Below are 27,687 nucleotides of genomic sequence, written 5' to 3' on the forward strand. Positions count from 1 at the left end.
ATGGTTTCTCTTAGCAAAAAGTGACAAAAAAAAAAAAAAGGGATTACCTTCTGTCTGGAGTGTTTACATTTTAGAAGAGGGGCTGTGGGAATATTGTTTCTCATAAGACTATTGGATTTGGTGATGTGCCCTTGATGCAAGCGTGGAAAACCGCAGAGACAACGGGGGGGAAAAAAGGTGACACCGGTGAAGGGACACAGAGGTGAGGGATTTCACCACTGTAATGGCTAATAGAGAGGGCAGTGCTAACATGCTTTGTTCAAAACTGGGATTGGGATTTCTCTGAAACCTGCCCTTTTAACAAAGTCTTTCTCCAGAGGGTTTTTATTGCACTGAGTGTCAGGTCTCAGCGTCCTGAACTCCTGTGGAGGCAACGATTCACTGAAGTGCTGTCACAAATATCCCCAGAAAGGTTTCACACTGGATTTACTGTTCTTGGTATTTCTAAGACAAAAATTAAACAGAGCATATTAATTTAAGCAAACCTTATTCCAACTACATCATCCATACAAAGACATACAGAAGGGCACAAGCCCCAGAAAACAAGGTAAAAAAAGAAAAACCTTTCCATATCCTCCTTTACAATTGTTAGCTTACCTTTCTCTTCAGCTCTGACCTGAGTCTCACCTACGACCATGCACTTGAACTACACAAAATGTAAAGGCACCTCCTGGGACATCACCTTTGGACTTCATTTTCTCACTCACATGCTACAAAAAAAGCACCAAAATCCAAAAGGTTCCTGTACAAACCCCACCCCAAGGTCCTTGCTTTGCCCAAGAGCAACATGCCCCAGATGCGTGGCAGCCTGCAACTGCTTCTGCACCCAGCTGGGTGTGATGCCAGTGGGAGGCTCTCCATCAGCAGCCTCGGGGGAAGGAAGGAGTCCTCTCTCTGTACCTGTGCTGTGTGCAAGAAGCCATGTGTGTTCGTGCTGCTCCCTGCCAGTGCAAATCACCCAGTTCTCACAGGGAAAGCCCTCTGAGGTGATGAAGTGTGGGCTCTCACAGGCCACCCAGCCCCAGTCTTTCCACTGCCAGCACCAGGAACGACAGAAGTGCCAAGTATCTCTGGGGCACAGACAGCTGCCCAGAGCAGCCAGGACAAAAGCACAGCCACCTCCCTGAGTGCTTCCAACTCACTCTCGGCCAAATTCAGTCTGCAGTCATGGCTGATCAGGCTGGAGCTGACACTGCAATCCAGAACAGGGCAAGGTTTATTCCTGATCCCCAGATTCCAGAAAAAGGTACATCCCCCAGAATGACATGCAGCTTTAACATTTCTGAAAACATGCAGTGTTTCAGGGGTGGGAGGGCACTTGCTCTTGGGGCAGGGGTGCTCCCAGTCACACAAAGGTAGGTTTCAGATCGTCTTTGAAATTCACCACAGGCTGGGGCCCACTGTGGTGCTCTGCCTGGTGGTCCATGCAGTCACTGGGCTCTGTGTCTGTGTCTGTGCTGCTGCTGTCCAGGGAGCCACGTGGGCTCTGGAAGCAGACCTCGCAGCAGGGCCGGTGGCAGCCGTGAAACATCTCTTCAGAGCTGCTGCTGCTGGAGTCAGAGTCTGGGTAATAGTACAGTGAGCGCAGGGAAGGCTCAGCAGGTCCCCTTGGGGTGCCCTGCCACCGCCACTGCTCCTGTGGGATGCACGATGAAGCACCCTGGGACTCTGGCCATCCTAGCCACCCCTCTGGCTGAAGGCAGACCTCCCTAGGGATGGCTGGAGAGGATGGTGCTAGGGGGTGAAGGAACCCTCTGCCAGCTATCTCCCCTTCCCTTTCCAGGGACATGTGTGCTGACTGCCCATGGATCCAGCTGCCCATTTCCTTCACCCTGTGGTTGGCATGAGGGGATATATGTCCAGGGAAGTGGGTGGAGGCAGTGGACAAAGGGATCCTCCGATGGTGCCTCGCCAGGTAGGGGCTGAGGGGTGTGTGGATGCCTGGGTAGCCGTCCTGGCCCCCCCATGTTTCTCCCTGGTCGCCTGGGGTGCCCCGGCTGCCAAGTGGGGGTCCTGCAGGTAAGGCCGGGCTGTAGTTTTTGCCGTCCAGGCTTAGCTCTTGCAAGATTTCCCACAGCTTCTCACTGTTTACATAGCTGACTTTGGGGGATGACTCCCAGGCTACACCACCTGAGTTGTCCTGGCCTGGCAGCTGCTCCGGAGTCTGCCCCTGCTCTGCAGGTGTCCCACACTCTTGGATGTCTTTCAGGCCAGGTTCAGTGCTGCCCCCTGCGTTAAAAAGCAGCACTTGAGAGCAAACAGGCTCATGGGTTGCATGTTCCTGGAGGGCCTGAGGATCGCTGCAAAGAGGCGGTGTACACAGTGAGCAGGGAGGCTGCCACCCATCCCTCTCTGGATCCGGGGGGCAGTGGTCCCCTGGTGTATCCCCATGCCCCCCTGAGCTCCAGGTGCTGGGAGCTGCGGGCAAGGCACGGGGATTGCAGCCGCTCTCCGCAGACATCAGCCTCATCAGCTTCTCCTTGGCGCTGCTCACTTGCTCCTGCAGGCTTTCAATCACGGCGTTTTTCTGTGTCAGACAAATAAGCCTGTCAGGCACGGGGCAGGCAGAGGGTATGAAAACACTGCCAGCTTGGAAGCTGGCATTGCTAGAAAACAAATCGCCCCTCTCTGCATGGCAAGAGCCACGCTGGCAGCGTGTGTGACCTCATCCTCCCCTGAAGGCCCCCAGATGGGAGTGCGGGAAGGGGGTCACTGGGGCAGGCAGCTCTCCAAGCTGGGGTGCTTCCACCTATGTGCTGTAAGTGAGAGAACAGGAGGCTGGGGGCTTTTCTGAAACAGAGCATCTGCCCTCTAAATTAACCAGGTTTGACCAGGCTGTGGTAACCAGGCTCTCCTGCACTTCTCCCTACAGATCTTTTTTTTAAACCCTCCAGATTATGCCTAAATTTTGGTGCTTTGGAGTGCAGAGTGATGTGACAAAACAAAGCAGTTCTTCCCGTCAGGAAGGAAGAGGCTGGTGAGGGATCACCAGTGTGGACAGGGGTGTAAAAAAGGGCTTCCCACCCTGCAAAGCCTTCAGCCCACAAAAGGGAAGGAGAGAAGCTGGTGTGGTTGAGGGGGCCTGGCAGAGCCTGTACCTCGGTGAGCAGCCGCTTCATGGAGTTCTTCTCCCCTATCAGCTGGTAGAGCTGCTCCTCGCTGTACACTGAGCGGCAGCTCCTGCTTGGGCTAGTGAAATATTTTGCCATGTGGCTCACAGTTTGGCTTTCTTCTTCAAAGGCTTTCCACTGCTTGAGCTAGGGAGTAGAAGAGGATGTTATCTGCAGAGCCCCTGCCAACACAGCGGGAGGCAGGCACAGCTCAAGCGCGAAGGAGACAAAGGGACTTGAGAGGGGGAGACAAAGGCAGGGTGTGACAGGAGAGCAGAGACCAGTGGCAAGAGATGGCTGGGCGAGGGGCTGCAGTGTCACTTGGAGCCTCCCACCCATCTGAGCCTTACCCTGTGTCTGGCTCCAGCTTTTAATGCAGAGGAGTCAGTGCCTGTCTGCACTGAAACCTCTGAGCACGCCGTAAAAGCCCCCTCCCTCTTCTCCCCCCTCCTGACTCTGTGACAGACAAAGACAGTGTCACGCATGCCCCCTTATCCCTGAATCACTGGTGACAGGCTGAAAACCAGTAATGCTTAGTACCTATTTTCTCATCTAGTGTCTGCATGGAAGCCTTGTGCAGCCCAGCTCCAGCTCCAGCTGCTTATTGATCTCAGATGAGCAATAGAAAAGCAAGCCCATTAGGAAAAACAAGGTAATGAATTAAAAGATCCAAGTTAAATAAAATGTTCAAGGGCCCCAGGCTCCCAGAGAAAAATGGTACAGGCAGAGTGCAAGTACAATTCATCAGCTCCTCTGCCCTCAGTCTGAGAGACCTGGCACATTGCCAGCAGGTTTGGTGCTTGTCAGAGGGGGATTGGATCCTTGCTCCCAAAGGCTGCTCATCTAAGGGGTTGGGACTCCGCAGTTACACTGCCTCAATTGAGGTAGGAAGGGACCTCTGGAAATCATCTAGTCCAAACACCCTGCTCAAGCAAGGTCAGATGGAGCAGCCTGCCTAGGACTGTGTCCAACTGGGCCTCAATTATCTCCAAGTATGGACCTCTCTAGGCAACGTGCTTCAGTGCTTTACAACTTTCACAGAAAAAACCAACCTTTTTCTTATGTTTAAATAGAATTTCCTGTGTTTTATTTTGTGCCCATTGTCCCCTGTCCCGTCAGTGGACACCCATGAGAAGAGCCTGACTCCCCCTTCCCTACTCCACCCCCATTGATATTTATATACATTGCTGAGATCCCCTGAGCCCTCCCTTGCACAGATGTGTTCTTTCTTCAGCTTCACCTCTTCCTCCCTTTCTCACCTCATGTCCTTGAGCCCAAACATCCCTTCAGACATTCAACTGGGTAAACAACTGTTTCCTCTCCCTGTAACAATGGGAGCATTATTCCCAATAACATGGTGGCCAGGCACACCAGGCTGCTCCTGGAGGACATGGGAAGCAGAAGAGCCTCACCTCACCCCAAAATGCTTCCTCACTCATGGCAAAACCCAGCTTCCTTCTCTAAAAGCACAAAGGAGGACAGCCTCCCCTGGGGATCACCAGCAGCAGAAAAGTCTCTGAGCCTGGCAAGGCCACCTGGATGGCCCGAGCCCAGCTCCATCCAACTTTCTGTGGGAGTGGGCATGTGAGGTACGAGGAGAGGACAAGTGCATGAAGAACAGATCCCACCACCCACATGGGAGGACAACACCAGCGACTGCCTTGCCTCCACCTCTGCCCTCTGTGTGACTACCACCTGTGGCACATTCCTGCAGGAAGGTTCTGAGCAGCAGCTCTTCAACACACCTGCACTCCTCGGAAACCTTCCAGGACTTAAAGGGGGCCTACAAGAAAGCTGGAGATGGACTTTTTACAAGGACACATGGGGATAGGACAAGGGAGAATGCCTTTAAACTGAAAGAGGGTAGGTTTAAATTAGATAAAAGGGAGAAATTCTCCACTATGAGAGTGGTGAGACACTGGAACAGGTTGCCCAAGGAAGTTGTGGATCTCCCATCCATGGAAGTGTTCAAGGCCAGGCTGGACGGGGCTTTGAGTAATGTGGTCTAGTGAAAGGTTCCCTGCCCACAGCAGGGGTGTTGGAGCTACATGATCTTTAAGGTCCCTTCCAGCACAAACCATTCTGTGATTCTATGATACTCCAGGAATTTGCTTGGGGAAGCAGAGCCACCGGGGGGCTTGGAAGATGAGCTGTGCAGGTAAGCCCAAACATTTGGGGAAAAAAGCAGGAAAGTAAGTGCTTTGGCCCACAAGGCCGCTGTTATTAAACTCTGAAAATGTGCCTGTTTCCAGCCAAGTGACGGGACAGAGGTGGAAGATACCTGTGGGACAAAGATGAAGCAGTTGATCATGGTTGTACACACAAAAATTCCTCCAGAGGTAAAACCAAACAGCAAGTTGTGCCAAGTACGGAAGAAACGATGAACTAAGCAGATAGTGCCAGCAGCCAGGAAAACGAGGTTGACCCCAACGATGAGTGTCAAGGACTGGTTGACTGGTGAGGAGCTGACACTGTCGGTCAGACCGGCCAAGTAGGTCCCGTACAGCAGCAGAATACTCTGGAAGCAGAAAAAAGAGGTTTCCAGAGTGTGGAAAATTACAGCCTGATGGTGTCAACCCCCACTTCAAACCAAGCCCGGTGAGCTCAGATACACTCAGTGCAATCCTAATTAATGCTCTTTGATCTATAATGCAGACCTTGAGTGCGCGCTGGTGACGCCGTGCAAACGCCCGGCACACTGCTGCGGGCCAGAAGTGGGGCTGGGGAGAGAGGGCAGGAGGGAAGGTGCCAGTCGGCACTGGGAGTCCCAACCAAGCTGTGAGAGGAGATGAGGGTCAGGTCAGCAGGTGATGCCACAGAGCAGGGGATGGCCAGGAGAGATAAGACACAAAACCCGCCCCTTGGGCAGCCTGGAGCAGGAGAAGCAAAGACAGACAGACAGACAAACAGGAGACAGAGGTCCCTGCAGGGATGCAGCAGTGGGGTTCCGTCTAGGAGCAATGACATACCTCTGAAGGAGCAGGAAGGATGTTCAGAAGGACATTCAGAAGAAAAAGGCAAGAAGAAATAGAGGTTTAGACTGGAGGAAAGAGGATGTACTTGTTGCCTCTCTAAATAGCAATCCAGGAAACTACCAGGTGCAATTCTTCTCCCTTCCCTTTGCTGTTTCCTGACTCCAGCAGAAGGGAAAGGGACTAGTACACAGTACAGAGACGAACTGCCCCCCCCCCCCCCCCCGAGCAGATCAGTTGTTTTAGAGCAGGCTGCCTCACCACACTGGCCCTCAAGTGTCCCCTAAATGTATCTTTCCAGAGTGCTCAGGATTAAACTATCCAGCAGGATGAACCCTTCCTTCTCCAGGAAACACTAGCAGGAAACACAAAGTATCTTTTGCCCACCTCCATAGTGCAGGGTATGGTCTCCCTTCAGGATCATTTGGAAATATCATCTAACAAAATCCCAGCACCTGCAATGGCCCGGAATACAGAGAATATGATTTAAATTATTCCTGTGCTACCTAGTAAGTGTAACTGTGTCTGCCTTAGTTTACTAAGAGTCATTGTTATTTGGGCATCAAGGAGTGCTTTGTGACCTGAGCGCAGATGTTTTTTAGACCCTTCTGGACCCCTCTGTGCTGTGGCTGCTTGATGACCACTGCCAGGGTTAAGGTCTGGAGGGACACAGGCAAGAGAGGTTCATGTCCACAGTCTTTGGTGAGACTTGCAACTTCAGAGCACCACAAATTCTCAAGGCGGGGTTGTAATAGTGAGACCTGCCTCGCTGGGAACTAGGCTGACGCCTGACCCTGCTTTGTAGAATCTGCATTGGATCATAACCATGCCCACCATGAGGCACCTCCAAATGGCCCAAAGGCAAGTCAGCTTTAATCCCTGAGCAAGAAAATAATCAGCACCAAAGTCCCATTTAAATTCATACAGTCTATCTGGGACACAGACAACAGCACTGCCGTCTAGTAAACTAGGACTTCCAGTAAGCACAGGACTAAGTGGTTTGTTTGTTTTAATCTTGAGCAGAGAATTTTGCTCCTAATTCCAGGCATGTCCTTGGCAAATCATTTCTGTTCATTGCTCTGTTCCAGTAAAACCAGGATAATACACTGAGTGGCTTCCCAAAGGGATGAGCACATTAATGCTGTGGATGCTAAGAAGTGCTATGTACGCACAGAAATAAAGCCTACTCTCACATTAGTGTAAATCCAAACTAACTCCAGAGAAAGTACTAAGGAAATAACTCCACAGCCCCCAGTAGGTAGAAGGGGACAGGGTCAGATACAACACAACACTAAAAAATATTACTTGGGACAGATAGTGGGGATGTTTTATTTCAGAAAGCATTTTGTAGGAGCTGTAGGCAAAGACATCACCTGTCTAAACCCTAACAAAAACTGCAGACAAAATCAGAGCTGGAGACACAGCACTGAAAACCCAGAGAATACCTACATTCAATACCAAAGGACTTCTAAGGACAGGCTACACTAATGTCTTTGAAATGAAGTGTAGAGGGGAGGACTTGGCTGTGTTGTAAGGTCCCTTTCTGCTCTTTTTCCTACAATTTTGGGTAGATGGTCAGTGAGTATTATATTACAATGAATCACAAAGGAACTGCCGGTACTGCACAGAGATGAAGCCATTACCAAAGAAAGACTGTGATCTCACAAGCTTCATCAACATCAGCTTTCTGAAATGTGTCCAGCTTCTGCCATACCAGAGACACATGAGACCACAGATAATTACAGCAGTAATTACACCTACATAGTTACGTCGGTATAACTAACACTTCTGGAATAAGAATGGCCATGTGCAGAGCTCCACCAGTGAAAGTGCACCCCGGTGGTATAATTAAGCCGATAAACATCCTGTAAAGGCAGAGAGCAAACACTTGTCATCAGCACCTCCTTGGTTTGGAGTCAGAGGACTCAGGGACTGAGCCACATGGTGCAGCACTGCACTGGACGGCCTTCTGAGGCTTTATGGAAAGAGTGCGCTTTAGAGAACAGCAAGACACGAGTTTTAAGAAGTGAGATAGATGAGGCACGGGGGGTTGCAGGGAGAGAAATAAAGAGACTGTATGTGCACTGTGTACAAAAAAGAGATAGTGAGGCAGGGAAAAAGTGGCTTACAGGGCTTTTACCCTTTCTAAGATGGGACAGACTGGAAATAGGAGGGCTTTTGAGATGAACAGGAGTAGCTGGAATCTGCAATAGGCCTGTAGCTTGGGAGGGCAGCGAAACAACGAATGCTGCTAAACAGTTTACGTACTAAGACGGAGAGTTATAATTCAAGAATCAATCAAGAGGTTACGTACCTTAAACCCTAAAATGAGAACAAGCCAAAGATCAGAATAGAGCGATGCACAGGACTGCACCCGGCTCATGGAGCAGGTCATGCCTTTCTCTGTCGCCTAGAAAGCAAGGGAAAGACTGAAGTGAAGGCTGTGGCCTGGGCACAGACCGAGAGGCAGACACATCTAAGCTGGTCTTCTCTGCAACTGTCTAAAAGGATAGGCCAAAGCTGGCGCTACCAGGGGCAGAGGGTTAAAGCAAGAAAGATTTTGGCATTCTGCTGCCAACAGGGCTTGTTAAACATTTCTCTAAAGCATATGCAGGTGCTATGGACCTCTCCCTGTGTCACCCATGTGATCTGCACAGACCTGGAAATTTTGCAGTGGACCATCACCTCCGTAACAGACTGAACAAAAACCCAACCCAGAGTGACCAGAAGCTTTTCTGACTTGTTTTTCTTTCTATTGTTTTTCAAACAGCACCTCCAAATGCCTGGCCATCCACCAACTTTGTCCACAGAGTTCAGACAGAACATGGCACAACCCTCCACCACTCCTCCTCATCCCTTTACCCGCAGTGAGACGCTGAGGCTTCGGAAGCACTGGACTGGATCGGCAAATACCCACGTCAAGAGCAACACAGCATCTGCCAGCACCAATGCTGCCACCATTGCCAGCAACTGGAGGTCTTTGATAATCTGCAAATACACAAGAGGTAAAAGTTACTCTGGGGAGCAAAAGGACACCAATGACCTCCATCCCCTTGGGTCCCTTTCTAGTTGTTTCTTTCAAGCAACATGTCTATCCTACTACTTCCCCCAGAGGGGAATCCAGTGGCTCACCTACATCAGAGTTGGCCACAGGATCTCTGTCTCCAGCTCCCAAACTCTTGGAGACCTAATCAGGCTTGGGGCCAAGCATAAACCCTCCCTGATGGTGTGGATAGCAGGTACATGCTGTGACAGAAGACAGTTCCTCCAAAACAAGAGTATCATCCCTTATGTCCATATCACCAGCAGAGACAGAAAGGGTGGGGAAAAAAAGCTGGTAGTATTATGATTTTGAAAGTTTAACACAGACCCTGGTGCATCAGGAATGGGACTCCTTGCTGGTACCCAGTTCCCCTGCAAACCGTCTCATCTCACCTTTCATCTGAGACCTACTTTTTCACCACTGGAAAGTGGCCACTGAAAGCCTAAGTTACATGCACTGTTACGTGAACAAATTTCCCATTTCCCTCCCAGCTGCTGATTCCCCTTCTTTAAGTGCTGCAGAGGAGTGCCTAGTGCTCCCTCTCTCCCTTCAAGAAATGAGATGCATCTGGGGATGGCCCTACATGAGATGCTTTTGAGGATACCTGGTTTATTTTCATCCTACAAAAACAATCAGCCTAGTCCAGGACACAAATACTGGCATGTAGTTTAATGAAGGCATGGGGCTGATGTAAAACAAGACCAAGACCTTGCTCAGTGATGGGGCTGTGACTCAACAGGGGAACAGGCAGCCTGGCAGGGCACCCGCTTACCTGTGGAGTGGAAAAGCTCTTGCCTCATTGCTCAGGAATAAATGAGGGGCCCATGCACAGCTAGGCATGAAACTAGACCTGTGATTGGGGCACCCATCCCTGTCCTGTGCCAGTTTTTATCTGCTGTTCCACACTGGTTTGGGACTTGCTGGTGTTTCCCCTCCTTGGGAAGTTCTCCCCCCTCCCTTCCCTCCTCGGGTGCTGTGTACTCACCACCCGCTTGTCCGGCACCCTTTGGGTGAACACCTTGTAGAGCCGCCAGCTTTTCCCCAGGACGGGGCCAAACACCAGGGAGGTGCCCACGCACAGGAGGCAGAGCCGCACCTGCCAGGGGGGCAGAGTGAGGAGGCTGAAAGTGGGGCTCGCAGGGACACCCCACACCCTCCCACCCAGGGGTGCAATAAAGATGGGTGGGGACATGTCTATGGTCTTCTGGCTTCTGGAAAGTCATATCAGACATTAGAAAGCTGACCATAGAGTGAAATAAATTAAAAGGCACATATTCCTCTGCAGGCATGTCTGTTGCCTACCTTTTCCTCCCCATCCCAAGAGACTTTCATCAGAGGACCAGGCAGGGAGAGCCAGGCAGCTTGTGAGCAGCAGGGGCACGGTAGGTCCCAGCACCAATAAATCACTTGCTGGCACCTCCGTTAATTATCCTCAGCCCAGTGGCTGAGCAGGATGCAGGGTGTGCATTCTCCCACGTCCCACTCTCCCATATGGATGCATGCCCAGCCCTCAGTCTGGCAGGGTGGCTGCCTCAGGTCAGGACGTAGGGGTTCATCACACAGGTGAGTGTTTTGATGAGGATCTGCTCTGCAGCCAAAAAACTCACCTGCAGCCTCACAGCACCTGTGCTACTTTAGGCAGTGGTGGCTCTGTGGAGGATCCCATCTCCCTTCAGGCTCCCCTCTCCCTACTGCACTTCTGCAAGCCCAGCAGCCTGCCTGCCTGTGGGACCTCTCTCTCCCCTGGGGACCTGCTTTGAGCCCCTTCCTTGGTGCAGATGTGGTTTGCACAAACAGTGAAGGCCATTCAGACAGAAAGCATCTGGTTGCATTTTGCGTATGTGAAAACCACAGCCCGGCCGCGTGCAGCCAGCAGCGAGGTGGTGACAGGCTGTGGCTAAGAGAGCGCACGTACAAAAAGGCATGTACATGTGCATGCATGACGTTACCCATCCCAGCAAACCCCCCACTCACCTGAATAAGCTTTTCCATGGAGTCTCCGGAAGGCAGGCTCTGCTCCTGAACCCCAAAGAGGTAAGCACTCGTGTAAGTCAAGCCACTGCCCAGCAGGGTCACAATGTTGAGATTGGGGCTGGACATCTTCACGATCCTCCAGGAAACAAAGCAGGGAAGGTGGTGACAGTTACTGAGCATCATGACCTGGCAGCACAAGGGCGAGGTCCCCTTACAGGGGCCATGATGGCCATAAGGGATGCTGACACATTGTCCACCCCCCCAGCATCTGATGTTCACAGCTGCTCAAAAAGCTCAGCCATTGCTCCATAGTGCATAACCCATCCTCTCTGCTGTCTTGCTGGAATGCTTCACTGTGCTTAAAGTACTCATTTCACTCTACCCCAACACTTCTGCTGTAGAGGGGCAGAAGTGGAAAACCACACCAGCGCACCATGTGGTGACTGTCCCCAGCTTTGGGTGCAACAGCTACAAGCGCCTCCAAGAACAGGCTCTTCCCACTGCTCCTTCCTCTGAGGAGATAGTTTCACACAGCACAGTCTCAACTTCAGGAAGCCGCCTGCAATGTTCAGCTTACAGCCTCCCCTCTGTAATTTCACCCCATCACTCATAATCCTGTAAGAGTATTCAGGGAGGGGAGAATCAACCCACCGATCTCTCATGACCTGTCACCCTTCCCCAGCAAGCCCATCAAGCAAAAGCTGTAGCTCCTGCCATCCCCCTGCATAGCTCTGCCCCTTCAATCTGCTGCCAAGTCATTGCATTTCTCTACCCTTGAGCTCCTTCCTGGCTTGCTGCCTCACAAGGGATTCAACCTGCCCCTTTCCCTCCCTGACTTCCTTGCCATGCCTGGGGAAAGATATTCATCAGCTCACCCTCTCAGCTGCATGCTCAAAAAGGTCTCCTTTGCCCTCCCAGGTTCAGTGGGCAGACCAGTATTTATTTACTGCAGAGCAAATAAATAACGCACATTCATTACAGCATGCTCTGAGAATATCTTCAGGGGCCTAAATAATTTGGTAATCAATTAAAGTGGCCACACTACTCAGTAAATTAAGTGTTTCAGATTGGGATGCAGGTCATGCAGATGCTGCAATGCAGCAGGCACAGGGCTCACAACAGAAATCCTTATGGGGCAGGACCCTCCTGACTGCATAGTGCTTGTCAGAAGCATTAAGTTCCTTAATGCAATCAGAGAATCAGTTCAGGCTGCACACAGATGCACATCTCTGTGCAAAACAATGGCACATAGAGACCAACGGCTTTGCCAGGTGAAGCTTGGGAGAGGGATGTATCTCTGGAGGAAAAAGCAGTTGAGAGACTGAGACCAATGAAGCTGAGGAGAAAGTGGCAAGGAAGCAGGCAAGACACTCAGAATTGCTGAGGAAGGGTCAGTGCTGGCTGAGACAGTTTGAGTTACAAGGAATTGTTGAGCCTTATGCTTGGATTTAAGCTGTCTTCAGGAGAGCAGGAAATTTTACATCCTCTGTGCAGACTGAACAGCACCAAGGAAAGTCTGCACTTTACAACCAGCTTCTCTCACCAATGAAGATCATGTTCCACACCAATATGGGCAACCACTAAGATCAAAAAGGGGTAGCAGTATCTTCAAAGTATGGGTGGCCCAACGGCAGGAAGTGCACTGTGGGGGAGCATGACGGGTTTGCCATGGAGCTGTGCTGCTCAGAGTGATGCTCCCAAGACTGTGAGCAGAAAAGGAGACTTGTTCTCTTTCTGCTCACTCCTGTTGATGTTTCTATTGAGTGGTACCTTTGGGATGAGGCTATGCACTACTGTCTGTGCCACACCAGAAGGCATCCATAGAATCATAGAATCATTAAGGTTGGAAAAGACCACCAAGATGATCAAGACCAACCTTTGACCAAACACCACCATGTGAATTAAACCATAGCACCAAGTGCCATGTCCAGTCGTTTCTTGAACACTTCCAGGGATGGTAACTCCACTACTTCGCTGGGCAGAGCATTCCAATGCTTGACAACCTTTCAGTGAAAAAATTCTTCCTGATGTCCAACCTGAATCTCCCCTGACGCAGCTTGAGGCCATTTCATCTTGTCCTGTCTACAGCTCCCTGCCTTGGAGAGGAAGGGAGCAGTCCAAACAGGACTGTCTCCATCAGTGATCAATACTGGATGTGATGGAGAAAGCTGCAACAACCCTGGCACTGGCCTTGCTTGCCCCGTGGTGTTCCTTCAGGCTCATACCTTCCTGACACTTAGCTGGTCATCAGCTCAAAGCCTGGTCCTGAAGGAGCCTCATTCCGCTGCTCCAGCTCAGGGGAATTGTCACAGCAGAAGAGGGAAGCCCTTACCTGTTTTTCCTGAAGCGAATTGTGAAGATGAGAAAGAAGAGCGCTAGCAGGACTCCTCCAGTCAGGAATGTCCACACAACTCCCAGGAGACCAGCAGAGAAGGATGGGAAGCTCTTCCCACTGTGGTCAAAAGATGTCTGCAGGAGGCAAAAGGGGTGAGGAAGAAGGGGACATTGCTGGGGCTTCCAGTGAAGGAGGTCCCTACTCTAGCATGATCACACCCATGGGTGCTCCTCCTCAGCCATAAACCACATCTCCTCATAAGCAGACACCCCGGCACCTGACCAAGACTCGCAGGCAGGGCCGGTGAGATGTGTGTAGGCAGGACACGTATTCTGCCACTTGCTGAGTGCACAGGAGGAGAGGGCAGTCCAGGAGCCCTCTTCTTACGGCCAACTAGCCAAATACGTAATGAAGCCATACAAGTGACTCACAAACCTCAGGCAGCCCTGGCTGTGGGAGAGAAGAACATGGGCAATGGTTCCCCACTGTCCTTCTCTGGAAAGAAACCTCTGCAGAGAGGTCTCATGGTACCCCAGCTCATAGCACTCTTTGGAAAGTTAGGTAGGGCATGCTTGGCTCCCGCCCTTAGCCCTCCATGCAGCAGACAACTGACCAGCTGGCTGACGTGACTGGGAGCCAGCAGCAGAGCTGCCAGTCAGTGCAGAAAACACAGAGAAGGGAGTGTGACAGCGTTTTTCAGAGGCGTTATGCAGTGACACACCGAGCTGGGCTCCACCCGTCTCCAGCCGGCTGGAAACTAACTGGGTCCCAGGCAGACATCAGCTGAGAACTGGCTTTTGAGGGACACTCCCAGAGCGGGTATGACAGAGGCACGTCTCTCCTTGCACATAAGCAACCCTATGAGTTTAAATCTCCATTTAAAAATATTCTCTGCTATCTTCCCATTAATGTAAGATGGACAAAATGATCCTATGTGAAACAAGAAACTACTTCCACTGTGGATCTAAAATGCTCCAGTATTTTTAACAGGGTGTGCATGCGTAGGTTCGTTCACACATACTGCAGGTGTGTTAATGACTTTTTTTTTATTTAAAAAAAGCATCACTTTTACTAAGGTAAAAGTGGAAGGGAGGAGAATGGGGTGTGAGCTGGGATCACTTCTCTGGTGCTTAAGTCCTTTCTCAGACATGCCCGTTGACCTGCATGCAATTTCTATGGCAGAAGACCACTTTTCCTGATAGTTGCCACTGCCCCAAACTCCCAATTCTTTCTTCAAGGCCTGAGCTGTTTCTGCTTCCAGCCTTGCTAGAAATAAATCTTCAGGGAGAAGTAAGGCAGTTGTTTAGAGCCAATGCATCATCTCCCTCTTCCCCAGCCAGGCTTTATCTCCTCTGGACAAGCAAGAACAAGGCACAACTTGGAGAATTAAAGCCAACACATAATTCTTAAAACAAAAATGTGTCACTGCCACACGAGCACAGCTGATCCATGGGCTCCTGGCAGCTCACATGCTGGTGCCATGCTGGTTGCAGGGCAACTGCGTAAGGCAAACCTCTGGCTGGGAGAGACATCCAGCTGAGAGCCAACGCTGCTGCTGCTGTATGCTGAGATACAGCTGCATGCACATCTCAGCCTCGCTTTGCAACAGTGTGGAGGGATCCCTGAGAGGATACTCATATCCCTCTTGCAAACTGCTTCCCACCTCCTCTTCCCTCTCTCTATCCCCTGGGGAGTCTTTTGGCTCTCTGGGAAACAAAGGCTGTACCACATGGTGGAGATGGTCAGCCACCCAGGGATCAGAAATACCCATGTGATCTCCACCTTTCATTTGCCAAGGAACATACACCCTCCCACCTGACTGCTGTTTCCCTGGATGTTGATGCTACCTGAAGTTGATGGAGCGCTTTGTTTGCCGCTGAGAGGAGTAAATCCTGGTCCTAGCAGGGGGAATATTAATTGTACAGCAGCTGCCAGAGCTAGAGGAGCCAAGCAGCTTAGTCTTCTAATTAAAGGCTCATGGTCGTGCAGGACGTGATGGAGAGCCGAGCGGGCCAAGCCTCACTGGTCCATCCAGCAGCCTCACACAGTGCCAACTGCAACTGAGTGCATCCCAGTGTCATTTCCACTGGCTTACTGGTGTGTGTGGGGGTACCATTTATTATAGATAATGACTTTTAATTAAATCATGCCCTATTCATATTTGAAAAGCACTTTGAAGTTGCAGAGGACAGGAAAGGTCAAGGGCAAATGGGGCCATTTCAGGCCAATCCTAAGCAGCTGTCACACTGGCCAACACACAGGGGGTTGCTTGACATAAGTTGGCTGTTGTGGATGCTTCCTCACTACCTGGTAACTGCTAGGTGTCACCTAGACTGGGCTTGTCTTAGAGGCCAACCAGCATGCTGCCTTTGGCTGGACTGGGATTACTTGTCAGCTGCACCCCCCTTTCCATCCCTCCACTCAAATCCACTTCAGCAGAGCAAACCTCATGCCCCAGAGCACTTCCCTGCCTCCATACATACCACTGTTACAGTGCAGAGCTCCTGCAGTGCCCGCTGCTGCTGGCTGTCAAAACTGGAGCTGCCATCGCAGAGCTCAGAGCAGTTGAATCCCGGCTCCATAGCACATCCTCAGCCGTTATCCAGCCGTACCTTCACCCCTGCTGGAAGGACAAGCGTGGGCTTTCTCCAGCGAGAAGAAACCTCTGGCATATACCGTATCTCCTCCTGTCAGCAGGGTCTAGTGAGGGGTTCTGGCAGGCCAGGGCTGAGCTCACCCAAACTGATGTGGTGCACATCCAGGGCCAGGACAGGGAGTGCCCACCTCCCAGTGTCCCTTGGGGTGTCCTCTGCAGTGAGGCGAGTCAGCATGGAACTTGGGTTCCCATGGAGCACGGTGGCATCCCGAGCACTGCTATACCAGCCTGCAAAACAACACATGTTGAGGTCAGAACGGGTCTGAGCCAGGGCGTTGCACCCCAAACTCACTGCGGTTTTCCTCTGCCAATGCATTTTCCCACACCAGCGCAATTTCCAGGGTGCATCTTTGCAGATACCCTCCTTGTGCTGGCAGCGACTGCCAGTTTCCTGGCATGTCCCCTTCTTCCAGCAAGGAACCAGAGAGTGTAGACAACAACAAACAGTAATAAGTGTCGTCATTGCTTAATAGGATCTACACCCGGGCCCGGGCGAGCAGCAGGGGAAGGCACTTGAACCAAAGCATTTTGGCTGACTCGGCCTGAGTGGCAGCCCAGCTAGCTAAAGAGCTGGCTTTTCATTAAGGAGATTTAGAAGCCTGACACCTCCATGTTCCCCATCCCTCCTGGTGCTCTGGCTGCCAGGTATTGTCCCTACCTGGTCCTGCTCCCTTCGCACTACCTTTGCCTCTGTGCCCCCTTTCATTTCTCTTTTTGGTGTGGATTTTAATAGGCCTCATTACCATTTTAGACATGAGGTCATACTTGTCCTCAAGCATCCTTACTCAATTACCATTGTCACCGGTTTTAATTAGCTTCCAGCACACGACCATAAGCAAGTCTCCTGTCGTTAGCAGTTGGGGAGGAAGCACAATAGCTCACTCCCTACTTGCTCCTCACAACAGGTGGGAGGAAAAAAATTATCCTTATCATGCTCCTCGGGGCTGCTCCCTGGCCAAGCATGCCATGTGCCTGGCCAGTGCTCCATCCTTCCCTCTTCCTACTCCTGACTCTTTGATTCCCTCTCCTCATAAGTCCTTTCTTTGCAAAAACTCCTGTCATCATGTGAGCAAAGAGAGAGTAAACTAAAAAGCATAGTCACCAGGACCTGGTCTGAAACTTGGTGTTTGTCATGGGGGGTAATCAGGATTCAAACACCAGAAAAGCTACAGGAGCTGTTCTCAGGTCAAGCATAGACTGATTTTTCAGCTTTAGAGAAGTTACAAGTCCCAGCCCAAACACATCAAGGTCAGCAGGCTACTTGACCCAAATTAGCAAAGCCACCTTTGAAGCAACAATCCCAACTTTCCCACTGGCAGAAGCCCTGATGTACCACAGGTCCGGACACTGTCCTGCCTGTCCCAGAACTGACCCCAGTATGAGATCAGCTTGCTGCGTCCTACAAACACAATATCACATGAGTCAGACTGATGACTTTACACACATGGTAGAGACGTTTTTCAAGAGCGCTGATACAACCCAGCTCCATCAAACCTGCCCCTCTAGCTTGTAGCAAACTGCAGTGGTGTTTCCCCTACAGCAGGATCACTCTGTGGGGGTTTTCATGCCCTCCACGGCTCAGGCTGAGTGATCGGACAAGGGGTATGGCTGCAGGTGATATCCTACTGCTGCAGTGGATGCCAGGATTGCAACAGTGGTAAAGGGCAGTGGAGAGAAGGAGACAGGCTCCAGCTGAACAGTTCAAAGAGAACAATGGATAGTGTGGAGGGGCTGCGTGCTGCGCCTGGGGATGGCAGCAGGAGAGGGGCACTGAACCTTTGCCAAGAAGACCTGAAGATGAGCACTGCCCAGCCTCCAAAGGGCTCAACTTCTCCCCATGCCCTCAGGTGGGTTTAAAGACAGCCCCTACAATTCCTTGTAACCTTCTGCCGTATCAGAGAGGGAACCCACCAGGTGGACCACTACCAAGGCTGGCATGAGGCCAGCAAGCACAGCCCTCCCATGGTTCACAAATGGAGATCTTTTCACAAGGAGCATCAATTCAACCCTCATCCACCCAGGAGACCATCCCTCCGTGGACGGTAAAAGCCCTTTGGAGTCTTCCCAACCCCCACCCCACCATTCTGCAAAAGGCTCCCACACAATGTTGATAACAAGCCGAGGCCAATTAACATTCATTAGTATGCAACAAAGCAAGCACTAGTGTGGTTGTTGCTGGAAGGCAACAGGCATTTCCAGCCCAGCTCCTGCCTCTCCTGAGAGCTGGCAGGAATGCTGCTCCATGGCCAGGAGAGGATCCAAGGGGGATTGGTGCGGAGTCACTGACCTTCAGGGTGAGGTTGGACAATGGTTGTGGGGACAGACAACAACACAGGTAAAAACTTACTTCCTTAAAATGTGAGGGTCTCTTTAGAGCAGAGACCTATGGGTTTTGTTTTTTGGGGTTTTTTTTTAGACCAAAATGCCAACCAATTCTGATGGATCACTTCCACAGCACAATCAGAGAATGGTTTGGGTTGGGAGGGATCTGACAGCTCTGTGCCCCCTTCTGCCCTCAGTCTCTGTGGCATGACAGCTGCTGGCTGTCTGGATCATAGTGGCTAGTACCCGATCACAGCTGAGCATCAGCATGTGTGTGGACATGATCCAACAAGCCTCAAGTCAGTAGGAAACAAGTGACTACACCACATGAAAAATATCACCACCATCATCTTCTAGAATAAAAAGGAACCCTTGACTGTTAAAACCAGTATTTGGATAAAAGCAATTTGCAGTCATCTTAATGGTTGATCTTCAGAGCTGGAAAACCTGTTTCTTTAGACCCATCAGGACTCAGGATTACTTATCATATAATCGTTAAGGTTGGAAAAGACCTCTAAGATCATCAAGTCCAACAATTAACCCAGCACTGCCAAGCCCACCACTAAACCATGTCCTTAAGCACCACATCTACAAGTTTTTTGAACATTCCCAGGGATGGATATAGAATCATAGAATCATTAAGGTTGGAAAAGGCCTCCAAGATCATTGAGTCCAATATCTACCAATGTTAAGGAACTGCAAATTAACCCATAAATAGCCCTCAAAAAAGATGCAGTTGATGTAATACAAATGCACATCTTGACTCTCCTAAAGTTTCTTCTTCCCTTCAAAACCTTTGTTTTGAAAAAACAGAGGAAAAAACCTTAAAGAAGCTGAAAAACTTGTGCAGCCTTTATAGGCCCAGAGCAGACAGAACCACCTTTTCACCCCAACTGGTTCCTTTTGATCTAGTGTTGACAGAGAAACTTTTTCCTAAAGAACAAGGCGACATCACTGCTCAGTGAATCAAAAAGTGAAAACCTGAAGATGTCAAATGGCAGACAACAGAACAAATGCATTCAGAAATGTGCATGAAATGGTTTTCATGAGCTCTGCAATCCTGTCCAGTCATATCGGCCCTGACAGAGAAATGGTACATGTACACCTCTGCAAGGGAAGAGCAGAACACATCTGGAGAAGCATATCTATTGAGGAGAACTTCTTGGGAAGGTGGCTCTGTGGCCAGCTGGAACCCACAACTTTGCTGTGTGCCAAAGGCAGAGAAGAACAACCAGGGGGAGGGAGCCATGTGCAGAGGGCAAAGCCATTCTTGCAGCCTCAGGTGGGGAGCAGAAGATCTTGGCTTACTCATGATGGGTCTGTGCTGCTACTGCCACTACTAGTGGGAGATGGTGATCTGCTGGTGGGGACAAGCCTCAGCTAGACAGACACAAGGCTACACAGTGACAAGTCATCCGGATAACTGTTCCTGCGAGATAAACACCACGGGATGGGGTTTTGCAATTCAGAAAACACTGGCACTTCCGAGATAGGCTCCTGCTTTTCCCTTCTGCACTTCTTGTCCAACAGGATCCCTTCTTGTTTGACCTGAGAAACCTGCAATGTTGCCAACCCCAAGGCGATCAAAAAAGTCACAAGCTAGACTTAGTGCAACACCTCCCGCAACGAAGCTAGTTAAAAATCAGGAGTTAAAGCACACAGCATATCTAAAGATTATTTTTAATTTATATTTAAAATTTCAGCATTTACATTTTCACACTTTCCTCTGCAAACACAAAAGGAAAAAGAAAGAAAACCAAGAAATCCTGCTTATCATGTCATCCTAAAATGTGGGTTACAAAGCCTCAATCCCCAGGAACACTGGGGAGCTGCAAAGTTGTTACCCTTATTCTCAGGGACCATCCTGTGCACTTGCAGCACCCTGCTTTTATCCCTGGGATTTCCAGAGCCACCTCCAGGCCTCTCAGATACCTTCATACCTGGCAGATGGACAGCTAGCTCGGTGCACAGGCACATGATGGGGCACATCACAGGGCCTAAATGGGGTCATCTTCCCACCCAGGCAGGGCCCCTGCCTATGCTGTCATTCCTTGACCCACACCCAGGGTATGGGAGATAACCACCAGGAGCTGCAGGACCTGCTGCATGCAAAGCAGGGAGATGGAGGACAAGGTGCTTCTGTCTCCAGATGCATGAGGAGCTCACTGTGTGACTCTGAAACATGGAAGTTTGTGCTGACTGAAGCTAGCTGTGATTTTGAAGTCTTCTACCATTTTGGATAGCACATCCCAAGATCACAAAGGCAATAATTTCTGAACACCAATCTTACTGATCATCCCAACGCTGTACGTCTGTCCATTGTAGGTCTTTCAGCTTGGGAGGATTGCACAAGGCTGGCACATTTAGCTCTGCCTCTAGTCTCTTTAACTTTTTAAATACAGGTTAAATACCCATATGGCTCTTTTCAGTTCTGTGGTTTATGTTTTGGATTTAAAGAAACCTCCATGCAAAAAAAAAAAAAAAATCATTATTTTTTTAACCACCACACAGTCCTGCGAGGAGCTGACTCACACTTCTCCCTCTAAGGAGCTGATAAGGCTTTTAACTCTCTAACCATAATTGCTATACAATGGTAGGCATGTGAGAAACAGAGAATAGACTGGAGATGCTCAAAGGAAGGAAAATTGGGAGAGAATACCAAGAGACATGGGGAGTGTGCCACAGATGATGGGGAGGAAAGACAAATCCCTGGAGCTGCTGATGAGCAACTTTGTGCCACCCAAAGAGCAAAGCCCATCCTTGTGTCCAGCAATAACAGCTGCCGAGCAGCACATGGATGAAGTGAGCATAAACCTCTAGGCTGACTCCCCAGAGTGTCTCGGAGCCCAGGGGTTTGGACCCCACTGCCCATCGTGCTGAGCTCATCCCTGCGTGGCCTGTCAGGGCTCCCTACACAGAGCCCAGTGACCGTGGGAAACAGCCAGAAAGCTCCTTCCAAACAATTTTACACCATTGGTACCCCCCGGTGGAAGCTCACCTTTCTGCAGTCAATGAGAGAAGCAGCGGGATGGATCTCTGCTGCAAGACAGCAGCCTCACCACTTGGGGCTAAGGTGGGTGCAGCTACCTCCCCCAGAAACAGGGCAGGGGATGAGCCCCAAGCACTGCTCTGAGACGATGCAGTGCTGCTCCCATGCCCTTCCCACGCCCAAGTCTCTGCCCCAGGCTGGAGGCTGGGGTGCACAACACCCCAGCAGCTGTGCTGCATGAACAATGAGGACAAACAGAGGTTTTTCACCACCTTGGGCAAAATCTTGGCTTTTCATTACTCCATAACAACTTCATCAATCATTTAATTTATTAGTGGGTGACCACACCTGTAGGTGCTGTTCTGTCTCCATGGGACAACTTCCCTGTTCGTCCCCAAGCCCTGGCCAGGAAGGTCCCCGTCCCAAGCACTAGGGATGTGGCGGATGACCTCAAAGTGGGGTGGCAAGGGCTGCCTCTCTGGAAACGCAGCCATTTTCATGCTGAACCATACCTTCATCACGAAGAGGCAGAAATGGCCAGGGCTGGCTGCAGGGCCAAACTCTGTGGCCATCAGAAACACAGCTCCTGCCCGCCACACTGCCAGGCACAGCCAAAGAGAAGAAATGTTTGGGGTGTACAAGAATCCCCAAGCATCTGCTTTGCAGTTTGCCATCCCTGCAGCCCTGGTAGTCACTGCAGGGTAAGTCCCCATCTATGGGGCTGGTCAATCCTGAATTCCTGCCAGGGGATCACACCCGCATCACACCCACCGGGATACTGATTCAAGGCACTGTAACAGTGCCCTGGTGCAGCACTGACAGGTCTCACAGCCTGGGATCTCTGCCCATCCCCCTTGCCTCTGTTGCCTTTATGGTCCTCCCCTTCTTCCATCCACCTGCATATGTGGCTTCCTTCATAAACTGCCTTTCCCCAGGCCATTCCCATCAAATGCTGCTACTTTCTGTTTAGTGCATGTGCCCCAATACGCTGCTCTGAGACACACTCAGCCCCAAGCACTGCTGATGGTGGCTTCGACATCCCTTGCTCCCATCATCTCCCTCTGCCTTTGGGGTGTTTGCACCAGCCTGACAAACAGCAACATGCTAAACAGCTTTACAGGAAGGTGTAGCCTGCAATTTTTTTTTCCTCTTAACTGTACCATCTTTAGAGAGCCACCATGAATAAGAGGTAAAAAAGCCTGATGATTTAGTACTTTGATTTACAAGAGAGATCTAACTTGTGGTTGAGGTGTGTATGACTTAATTAAAAAGCAGAAGCTCACCGCCACTAAAGCTGTTCACTGCCAAGCTATCAAACGAAGAGGGGGAAGAGGCCTCAGAAGGAATATTTCCATAAAGTTATGTTTCAGATTAAGTATATGCAAGAGCTCTCCCTTTCCAAAGCTGGTAGAAAGCTACAGCTGCTCCTTCATGCAATCACACACCATCCCCTCACAGCCTTCGCAGCACCAGCACACCTGTGTTTTCACAAACAGGGCTAGGATAGCTGGGTTGCAAAGCTGGACAGCCCTAAGCATGGGGACAGCTGCTAGTCCTAACAAGGTCTGCATGTTTTTTCTCTATTTATTTTTTTTCTTTTAAATTTGGCACGATTTTAGAAATCAAGCAACATATTTAGTCCTTAAAGAGGCAGTAAAATGGAGTACTACAGCTCTTTCACCTTACCCCTGCTGACCAAGCAGCAGGGAATATTTTCCCCTAGGAGACAGATTTGACTTAAGGCTCTGAACACCAGAGATGTCCACGGCTCATCTGGCTCACCTCCCGGGTACTGCAGGCTGCCAAACTGCACCCAGTGGTCCCCTGCTCAGGCTTCTCATCTCTTTGCTGGGCAAAACAAGCACCTCATCAGGGGGCAGGGCCACATCAAGGTTTCCACGAGGTCTGCCAGCCGGGGCTTCCTGCAGACAGCGGTGAGGCTTGCTCAGGGGTGGAGAGGTGCAGCTCCAGAATTGGGGGCACACCCAAACCTGCGTGGAAAGTGCTACTCGTAAATCGTGTCAGCACAGGGGTCTGCAATAAGAGAGGCATATGCAATGCCCCGGCACCAGGCGGGTGAGGCAATGTGGCAGCTATATCAAGGATGCATCAGAAACGCCAGCTGCAACTCAACACTGGCAGCTCCCGGTTACCAGGGATCTGGTTCCCTTGGCTTCCTTCCTGCCCCTCTCAGGCTGCAGAGCACCTGTGGGGAAGTGGAAAATCCAGGTCTGGGTGAGGGCTCCATGAGCCGCCCCCCCGAGAGGTGACCAAGCCCTTGGGAGCTGTGTGATGCCCAATTCTGGCAGCCAAGGAGAAGCAAACGTGCTGGGTCCTGGAGTGTTTGCCGGGGGTCTCTCACCCCTCGCAAGCAGGGGCAGCATCGTGAATTCAGTACAGAAAGGGCACACGGGTCCCCTCTCTCTCCCTCTCCACCCAGCAGGTTGTCGCACTGTAGAGTTGGTTGAAACCAATCTGAGCTCCGCAAGGCACACAGCTCGCCCAGGTAGCAGCAGTTTGGTTAGAACAAACTAACCCAGCGGTGCATCTTCACATTTTTGCATCCTGCAAGGCAGCCCTTGCCCATCGCGAGGTGCCGGCAGGCTCCCGTTCCCACAGCCGCCTTCTGCGGCGTGCTTGGAGCCTTCGGGACGGTATTTTCTGGAGAGCTACAAAACACCGTTCCATGCCCGCCCCGTTTCAAGCTCAGGGGTGCACTCCGGGCACGGCCAAGCAAGCGAAGGGCGAACGAGGAGCGCTCCATCCCCCAAATGCGCCCCCAGATCGCGGCCTCCCTGCCCCGGGCAGAAGCACTCGGGGGGCTGCCAGCCCATTCCCGCGGGCTTGCCGGGGTGGGGATCTCGCCAGGCTGAACCCACGCCACCCGGCATCCTGTGGGGAAAGGGGCACGGGGAGCAAAAACACACCAAAGCGAAGAGAGCCAGGGGAGGAAAGCAACTCGGGGGGCAAACGGGGCGCCCTCGTCTCAGCCATCCCGCTCGCAGTCCCAACCACCGCTGCCAGTCCCCTTCTCCCCAGCCCCCTCTTCCCAACCCCGGACCCCCGACCCACCTGCGGGGACGGCACCCGGGCGCGGTGCAAACCTGCGAGGCTGGAGCAGCCCCGCCGCAGCCGCCGGGGACACGGAGCTCGGCGCCGGCCCCGCAGCGCCCCGGCCCGGCCCGGCCTGGCGGGGGCGGGAGCGGGAGGGGCCGGGCCGGCCGCGCTCCTCCCGCCGGGGCCGCGGGGCCGGCCCCGCTCCTGTCGGACCCGGGGCAGAACTTTTCGGCAGTGGGGAAAAACGCGGGAGCCCAGGCTGTCCTGGCGGGGCTGGACCCCCCTTCACGCCGGCATCAAACCCTCCCCGAAGCAACCCCCGTGTGAGAGCCGAGGAAAGCGGGACCCTCCGGCACAGCCCACCCGCCTGGCCTCGGCTGACCTGACCGTCAGCCCCGCGGTCCCACGGCTGTGCCCATCTCCTGTCCCTGCCGGCGGGATGCGCCCGGCTGGGAACGGGCCGCCTCGCTCGGACGCTCCTGTCAGCTGAGGCAGCACAAAAACCCCACGTCTGTGGCAAAACCGGCCCGAGAAGTGAGTAAAAGCGAGGGCGGCCAACCTCGTGCTTTGTGACCTGCTTGTGCCGCCCCATGGCTAGTGGTAGCCAGGGTGAGTACTGCAGTAGGTATGTCTGTGTGAGCAGCAGTCAGTGTCATATGGACAGACCCACCACCTCTCTCAGCATCCCAGTGCCGATCGTTTCCTCTCCTGCCTCCCACGGCCCTGATGCTCTCTCCTCACAAGACTTTTACTGGATTTTTTTTCCCAACTCTGAAAGCCAAAAGCTCTGCTGCAGCACCAAAGTTTCTCTCCCAGCCTGCAGCGAAGTGCCAGGTGCTACAAGAAAGGGCTGTTTGCAGAGAGCTGTGCAGGTCTTCTCTCTTTATACACTTTTGTTTACCTCATTATGTGGCTCTGGCATTAACAGTGCTTATTTTTCATTCCTACCCATTCCCAAACATGCAGAGCCACAGACACAGCCTTGGTCTGAATGGGAGCAGAGAGGTTTGCACAGCCCGGTTAGGCAGCTGTGCCACACAATGCTGTCATAATCAAACTGCAACCCGTTAGATCTCAAGCCTGGTAAAAGCATCCAGCTTGAGTCCACCGGTTTTGGCAGCAGCTCCCACTGTCCTTTACTAGGTTTGACTGACATCCCAGATGAGAAGCTGCAATAGGACCTCTCCACTCCCTCTTCCCATCTTCTTCTGAGGCAAAACAGAGGGATGTACCCCTGTCCAGGGAGTCTAACATACCACCCTCCAGGAAGTATTTTCTAGCCTGGACAACGATGGGCAATGAAGGCTCAGCCCTGGACCTTAAACTGCTGGTGGGGCAGAGGGTCATGTCCAAAGCAGGTAAGGGAGGTAGGAGCCTTGTTACTGCCACGTACAAGGAGAATGAAAAAGCCCGTTGGAGACCAAGGTCCAGCCCTGGTGGCCAGATCTAAAAGCTGGAGACCCATGAATTAATTCTGAATTTTGGCACTGAAAGCAGCACCTCAATTTACGGAGGTGCAGAGTATCTGCAGCTCACTGTGGCTATGATGAAAGTCTCTCATATTTCAGTATTTCTGGAAATCAGATCTCTTTCAAAACATGCAGACTCTCAGACTGGACTTGCCAATCTAGTCTCTGCCTCCGTAAAACCAGGATCATAAATAGAAATGTCTCTCAGCGGGTAGGGAGGGAGAGGAGTGAGAACCTGACTGTTCACACAGGAACAGGAGTGAAGTGCCTTATTTCTGGTTCCTCCCAAAGCTAACAGAGAGTACTCCTGTTGCCCACTGACTCATGCTTATTACTAAGCACCTTGTAAACAGCAGTAATGAGAAAATGCTGCTTTGTGCCTGCTTTGGTTTTGCTCCTGGGTTTTGCTCTCAAAAAAGAAAATATAAATCTCTGGGGGTACTGACATTTCCACGGCAACTGTTACAGACACGTGCACATGTATCACCTCTTTGTTCCTCACCAGCAGAAGTGGGACCACAACTTCACCCCAGTAAGCTCTGCAGACCTCTGCAAGCTGGGATGTCCCTCCAGGTGTCACTTGGCATTGTCAAAGAACACACAGATGCAGCCAGAATGTTGAGGACTCTGGGAGAATCACCTGGGTGTTTTGTCCAGAGGCACAAAAGCGTGTGCTCCACTACAGGTATGCACCAAAGAAGGATTTGTGCTGCCTAGCAGGCAGGAACAGAGGTCTGGAGAGGCACAAGTGAGGGCAGAAAGCATATGGTTAAGGTGAGTTGTGTTACAAACTCTGCAGGGTCAAGGCCTTTTCATGCCAAAGGATCCTGCTGTGCGTGAAGAGTGGTCAGAAACCCCGTGTTGGAAACACATCGCCCCAAGCCAGAGAACAACTGAAGCCCAGCAGCGGCATGGCTCAGCCTGAGGCTGGGTCCCAGGAAGGGAAAGCAAAAGCTGAACTCATTTGACAGTGCCAGGGCAGGCAGGATGCAATTTTCTCCCTCTGTCTTCCATGTCTTGCCTCTTTCCCTGCTCTTTTTAAACATCCTGCTGAAAAGCTGAAATGCAGAGCTACCCGGAGGGGTTCAGTATCCATCACAACACTCCCTGATAAGAAAGATAAACCACCTTCTCTTGGCTGCTGCTCTGGCTCTTCATCCTTAGCACCTCATTCATCCTGCGTAGAGTTACTTACACATCATGCCTGCTGGATCCTTCTTGGGAGTTGAGATGACCTGGGACACAGCTCCTCGTTTGGAGGGATGGCCCATGTAATTTGTTCCAAGATGCATACAGTGGTTTGATACTTCAAGCTGACTGTGGAAAAAGGGGGGCTTAGAGCTGAGTTTTGTGGAATGAGAGTCCCTACTTGCCAGTCGTTAGCAGTAACACCTCTCTTCTGGGCTCTGGCACGTAGCATGGTTTCAGCCCATTTAACACATACATTTTGTCCATCCTCAAGTATTCACATTCAGCTAGAGTGTCACACAGAGCTACATCAAAACCACCCTCTACTTTAAGGTGGCCTTCGGTCATCTGCTAAATTCTTCTTAAGCAACTCATATTGCAGTCAAATTTCATTAAATTTGTCTAAGCTTTCTTCAGGATGAACTGCCATTTGTATGTTCTTCTTTTTGGGGAAATTTAGTCTCTTGGAAAAGCCAAATTCATATATGCCTACCTATGATTGTCCTGACTTCGCTCAAATAACTCGTAATGAGGCAAGTGCTCAGCGACAAACTCTTCTTTACCTGCCACCA

The 27,687-nt window shown here is 51.2% G+C and overlaps 1 protein-coding gene across 4 annotated transcripts in view; it reads right to left on the bottom strand.

Moving 5' to 3' along the window:
* Positions 1-470: 470 nt before the first annotated feature.
* GPR156 (G protein-coupled receptor 156) overlaps positions 471-27,687 on the bottom strand; it is a 38,352-nt gene continuing 11,135 nt past the window's right edge. Inside the window, exons 1-11 of one of the 4 annotated variants that reach the window (XM_027681244.1) lie at positions 24,474-24,520; positions 16,172-16,318; positions 15,918-16,054; positions 13,432-13,568; positions 11,100-11,235; positions 10,111-10,221; positions 8,945-9,070; positions 8,397-8,492; positions 5,392-5,628; positions 3,099-3,257; positions 471-2,527 (exon numbers count right to left, since the gene is read on the bottom strand). In XM_027681244.1, the coding sequence (XP_027537045.1) occupies positions 1,346-2,527; positions 3,099-3,257; positions 5,392-5,628; positions 8,397-8,492; positions 8,945-9,070; positions 10,111-10,221; positions 11,100-11,235; positions 13,432-13,568; positions 15,918-16,016 (2,283 nt within the window). In that variant the 5' untranslated portion in view covers positions 16,017-16,054; positions 16,172-16,318; positions 24,474-24,520 and the 3' untranslated portion in view covers positions 471-1,345. Of the gene's footprint in view, positions 2,528-3,098; positions 3,258-5,391; positions 5,629-8,396; positions 8,493-8,944; positions 9,071-10,110; positions 10,222-11,099; positions 11,236-13,431; positions 13,569-15,917; positions 16,319-24,473; positions 24,521-27,687 lie in introns of those variants that run through there. The other 3 variants (XM_027681240.1, XM_027681242.1, XM_027681243.1) reach the window with 3 other exon arrangements.

Source organism: Neopelma chrysocephalum, unplaced genomic scaffold (genome assembly GCF_003984885.1).
Source record: "Neopelma chrysocephalum unplaced genomic scaffold, ASM398488v2 Primary Assembly neopelma1_60, whole genome shotgun sequence".
Taxonomy (NCBI): Eukaryota; Metazoa; Chordata; class Aves; order Passeriformes; family Pipridae; genus Neopelma; species Neopelma chrysocephalum.